Consider the following 6,000-nt stretch of genomic DNA (forward strand, 5'->3'; position numbering starts at 1 on the left):
AGCCTTTTTTGGCCGCATCCCGTGGGGCTGACCCAGTCTGCCATTTTTTTCCCCCGTAAAATATTCTTAACAACCAAAATACCTCGAAAACCCGGGGAGTCGATGGAGGTCAGAGGGCTAGAATCAGGCCGCTGATTCGGGTAATTTACATATTAAGGAAAAGTAAAGACAATTTTATTGTTTATATTCCCTTATATATTCCCTTATATATTCCCTCAATACCCGACTAGCACCCTCTCTATCCACCTTTAAAACCCACCTTAAGACACACTTGCTTAAAGAAGCATATAAGAGCACCGTAGATATTACTAGACACATGATACATAAAGCTTGGCCCCCTGCAGATGCACTTACCAGAATGCCCCCCTACTGTCTCTGTACGTTCCTCCTACATACCGTACCAATTAGATTGTAAGCAGGGACTCCTCTTCCTAAATGTTACATTTATGTCTGAAGCACTTATTCCCATGATCTGTTATTTGTATTATTTATTATTTATATGATTGTCATGTGTATTACTGCTGTGAAGCGCAGTGTACACTAATGGCGCTATATAAATGAAGACATAATACAATTATAGGATTTTTTGTGTTCATCTATATATGCTTTAGATATTGATTTAGGAGGTTTTTTTGAGTGTGCAGGACATAGTCTCTCTGTATGATAATATGTATTGATTGGTTCCTTATTATAGTTAGGGGATAAGTTGTGCAAGTCTTTCAATTGTCTTTTTCTGTGAGTGCACTTTACTAAACAACTTTTCAAAGACACAAACAGCGCCGCCTGCTGTTTTAAGTCAGCAACTGCTCTTGCCAAAATGTGCTGATGTGAACAGTTAGGTCTCTTGGTGTATAACTGTCCTGTTTGTTCTACCAGGAGACAATAGATAATTAAATGTAATCATTGAGGGTTTATGGGGATTAGGATAGGCACGTGAATGTTTTTCTGCCCGATTGTTTCACCATCACTGGACGGAGAAACACATATAACTAATCTTTCATTTTCTAAAGATGATATGAGCCAGTTTGAGCAGGATTTCCTGGCTTCCCATAATACTTATCGGGAGAACCATGGGGCGCCTCCTCTCGAACTCAATCGAGATATCTGCAACTCAGCACAAAAGTGGGCTGATTATCTGCTGTCCATCCACACCATGAAACACAGCGGAGGTCAATACGGAGAGAACCTGTACATGATGAACAACCCCAACGCCAACGAACTGGCAGGTATATGATTCCTACTATCAAACCTCCTATACTATCTATACTGTAAGTCAGTAGAGAGCAACTTGTATGCTCACTGGTCTACAAGGGCAGCCATCACTCACCCCTAGAGGGCAGTTAGACAGGGAGAATATGTAGCAAGCACACCTTGGTCATGTGACCGTGCACACCATAGTCACATCGGGGTCAGATAACCCTCGGATTTTTTGGGTGAACTGAAATTATTTCCATTATTTTTTTTCACACAAAAATGCGAATTTTAACAAGTTCGCAAACTTTTGCAAACACTTCATACATTGCTACTGGCAAAGAAGAAAGAAAGCGACTGTAAGGTCACCCAATAGGAAGATGCAATGTCACAAATGATGATGCTAAGGCTATTTATTGGTCGCTAAAGTGAGGCTGCCGCCAGTGGCCATAATGTTTCACCCGTACCAAGAATTCTTTTAAAGGAATTACACAAATGAAACATATCAGGTGCCAGGGGGATCACCGTATCTTGCAGGGCCCGGATCAGCTCTGGTTTCAAATATGGTAAAAAATGGTTATATTATGTAGGAAAAAAACTGAGCAGAACAGATTTCTTTTTTAAAGCAATTGTGCCTTTAAAAAAATGGTTCCCCCCTAGGTACAGTAGGAAGCAGAGGGTCTGTGGAGCTGAACCGCGTTAATATCAGCTCCGGGGACCTCCTGCCCCCGAGTTACTTACATCACAAAGTGCCTCAGGTCTCTCCTGCATGTTTAAAGGTCCCGTGTCAGGTGGGTCAATAGGAAGCCGCATGGGATGACGTCGCGACTTCCTAATGACCCGCCATGCGCGGAACCTTTAAACCGCCATATTGGGTGCCCAGTCAGACTTGCTACCGGCAGCACCTTCCGGGGTAAGTATCTCGGGAAGAAGGAGGTTCCCCGGAGCTGAAATCAACACGGTTCTGCTCCGGAGACCCCCAGCTCCGGAGACCCCCAGCTCCGGAGACCCCCAGCTTCAAACGTGGAAAGAAGAGAAAAAGCCCCAAGAGGAAACACTTCTTTAAGCCGTAATACGATGCAGAACAGTTCAAATGATTATTTTCCCTCCATTTATTCAGGTAACGTGGCGGTGGATGCCTGGTACAATGAAATTACTGATTATGACTTCAACAATCCTGGGTTTTCAAGCACCACAGGTAAATTATCATCACAAGGAATCCCTGGGGCCCCGAATTAACTAAACAGTGCTAAGCGTTCATATATCTTAAATTGGAAGGAGGCTGGAAATATACTAAGTGCAGTTGCATGTCTAATGGGTTAAATTACATCTTTAAACATTTCCATTGCAAACAAAAGCTTTGTAAGGTTTTTTTTTTAACAATCTGCATCTAATGTCTTTTGCTGATTAGACTGTCAGTTACCAAATCCCCAGACACATATTTTACTTTTCTCTGTCAATGTTTGCAAGGCGATAATAACGCCATCATTAGTCTTAAAGAAAAACGGAAGTAGCTGATAATGATAACGCCCCTCGTGACCGGGACATTTAAACTTGAGGCGATACCAGCACCCCATACTGGGGCCTGTACCTCAGGAAGCAGGAGGTCCCCAGACCTGAAAGTAATGGGGTCCAGGTCCAGAGACCCCCTGCTTCAATCCAATATTATTAAAATATATACCGTGCGATTGCCTGTCAGAGCAGTGCAGGGAGATGCAGCGTCTCTCTGTGCAGCTCTTCCAGACTGATAGAGGGAAAACGCATGTTACGGGCATTTCGCTTGTTATTCTGGAGGCCAGGGTCATGTGTAAGATGATTAGCCCAGATAGATTCAACTCGGCCCTCTTTCCAAAGCACAACAAGTTCTGTATCTTTTCGTCACTTTATTTAGGGAAAGCAGCATAAAAGACAGGCACTTGTGAAGAGATGTTGGTGTTTAGATAATGTCTCTCTGTGGGTGCTTTGTAGTTAAGGACAGGTGAAAAGGGTAATCCTGCCACTAGAGCAGTTACAGCAGGTACTCACTCATCCAGTGGTGATGGTGGAAAAGGAAGTCCCAATGTATTCTTGGTAGCAAGATAGCCTGGGGAGAGACCATCTGTGGGCAGAGCAGAGGGGGAGAAAGCAGACTAGCTCATTTGAGAGAAAGGCTGGCGCTGCTATAGCAACTCACTGAAATGTCTAAGGGAGCTACAACATGTAGCAATAATGTTGCATTTCTGATACAGCAAGCTGCTGGGACAGGGCAAAATGACAGGCAACTGAACAAGGGAGAAATGGATCCCATAAACTAAAGGAGAGACAGAGGAATATGGACTCTAGTTCCAGGACACTTGTAAAGCAGCTACCAACTCGTGCGATATGTCATTTTTTTAAAACAAACCGTATATAACCTGTGATTTGCCTTAATAAATACTGTTTTTTCACTAATTTTATTCCTTGATGTAGTAACATGCCAACACGGTCAATTTTGCAATGATAAAATCAAAGCTACTAGAATAGGCCCAATAGAGGGCTATGTATGAAGAATAGTTTTTTGAAAACAGTGCATTGTCCCCAATAAACTATTTCTCACCTTATATAATTAGCAGCACATGTTGCTAGGTCATTGTTCATGTTCTTACATTTGGCGCAGGTTTTGTTATTGTTTGTATGACGTGCATCACACCCATACATATGAATGCATTACGAGTGTGCGCCTACTTGCATTTCTCTTTTACGGAAAGAAGAAGTTGATGTACAATGTTGATGTATTTATGGTGCATATAACTGACGCATGCTTTGTTGCAATTTGTGTATATTTATCGGTTACACATGTATGGCCAAAACAGAATTTACACATCAAAATAGTTTTTGTACATTGTCACACCAATGAGCGTGAATTTGTTACGCTTCTCTATGTCACTTTCCTGACAATTACATTTTTTCAGGGGAAAAATAGAAAATATGAGAATATATTTTAGCGATAAATATAAGGAAGCTTCCCCGATAAATAAGGACCCCTTGTCTTCTCTCGTGCATCTCACAGGTCACTTCACGCAGGTCGTCTGGAAGGCCTCTTCAGAAGTTGGAGTAGGACTGGCCACCGATGGCAATGGAATTTTCTACGTGGTGGGACAGTACAACCCACATGGGAATATCACCAACCCCGGCTCCTTTCAGATGAATGTCCTGCCCTTAGGAACAGCACCAGAGTCAGATCCATAATAACTCCACTGGTTAGCTCTTGAACCACACATTCCTAAACACAGAATTGTATTTGCTGTACACTGTATGGTGGAGGGTTTTTATCACTTTTTTTTACCCACCATAACTTTTTTAATGTCTTTTTATAGACACAAGAATAAGGCAAATAAAAATTCTCTTCCTCTCCTCAATCACTACTACTCCTATTCTGTGGCAACATGTTCCCCAATCCTAACCCTACCCACATACCAATCCTTTTACATTCCACACCCTGTCCCAAAGTCTCCTTCTCACCACTCGCTGCCAATCACGCCAACCGCATCCCCAATACACCAACCGCATCCCCATTACACCAACCGCATCCCCATTACACCAACCGCATCCCCATTACACCAACCGCATCCCCATTACACCAACCGCATCCCCATTACACCAACCGCATCCCCATCACACCTCTCCCTTGCCTTTTCCTGTGCCCTATGGAACGCACAGTCTGTGTTCTGCAAACTCACAGTAATACATGACTGGTTCATTTCCAACTCTCTCTACCTTCCAGCCATTACAGACACCTTGCTCACCCTCTCAGACACCGCCTCTCCTGCTGCACTCTCCTATTATGATGTCTCCCTCAGCCACACCCCTAGACCAGGGAATAGAAAGGGAGGTGGAGTTGCCATATTACATTCCACACGCTGCACATTTCATGCCATACCCCTATTTCCCACCTCTCTTTCACATCCTTTGAAGTCCCTGGTGTCCATCTCTTCTCCCCCTGTCGCTGCCTTTTGTCCCCCTGGACATGCATCTCAATTTCTTGACAACTGTTGCTGGTTGGCTCCCTCACTTCCTTTCTTCTGACAAACTTACTGTCATACTGGGAGACGTTAATATAACTCCCTTGACATGGTTTTCTCCCACTCCTGCTCTCTCTAACTCCTCTAACATGCCCTTTCCTTTCTCTGATCGTCCCCTCCTAACCTTTAACTCCACTGTAACCTATGCACCCTCCACACCTACTTCCATGAGCACATACAGAAACCTACATGCCCTAGACCACTCCAATTTTCAACATCTCTACAACCTATCCTCCAATCTGAGCCACGCGCTATCCTACAATGAACAGCCACCTTACCTTCTTGTTTCAACATTGTGCCTCATTCCCCATAGATTGTAATCTTTCACGAGTAAGGCCATCATGACTTCTTTGTATCTGTGCATGTTTGTCCTCACGTGTATGTAGCTGTTTATTTAATATACATAGCTCTGTACCCCATTGTACCCCATTGTACCTTGCTGCAGAATGTTTTGGCACTTTACAAATAAATTATAATATAAAAGTTGAAGACCTCAGATTTTTCGTCATCTAGTAGATGTGTTCCTATCTAAGTATCTGTCTATCATGCCTTATCTATCTTATTTTGTCTTACCATTTACGCCTTGTCTGCGTGAAACTGCTGTACCTTTTATCTCTGACTTTTCCTTGTGTCCCAGAGCACGTCTTGACTCGGAGTGCTCCAGCTTATTGTCTCTCACATTGTCCAATATTTATTAAGCAATTTCTTTCCAATAGTAAAGGAGAAGGGGGCAGTAGGGCCAGGCTTGGGAGGAAGTATGAGGAGTTCC

General features: G+C 43.2%; 1 protein-coding gene across 2 annotated transcripts in view; it reads left to right on the plus strand.

Moving 5' to 3' along the window:
• The window catches only part of LOC142472280 (Golgi-associated plant pathogenesis-related protein 1-like), a 38,150-nt gene extending 32,430 nt beyond the window's left edge, over positions 1–5,720 (plus strand). For both annotated transcript variants that reach the window (XM_075579250.1, XM_075579249.1), the window contains exons 3-5: positions 1,011–1,226; positions 2,312–2,389; positions 4,220–5,720. In XM_075579250.1, the coding sequence (XP_075435365.1) occupies positions 1,011–1,226; positions 2,312–2,389; positions 4,220–4,398 (473 nt within the window). In that variant the 3' untranslated portion in view covers positions 4,399–5,720. The remainder of the gene's footprint in view (positions 1–1,010; positions 1,227–2,311; positions 2,390–4,219) is intronic.
• Positions 5,721–6,000: the final 280 nt, after the last annotated feature.

Source organism: Ascaphus truei, chromosome 21 (assembly GCF_040206685.1).
Source record: "Ascaphus truei isolate aAscTru1 chromosome 21, aAscTru1.hap1, whole genome shotgun sequence".
In the NCBI taxonomy this organism is placed as follows: Eukaryota; Metazoa; Chordata; class Amphibia; order Anura; family Ascaphidae; genus Ascaphus; species Ascaphus truei.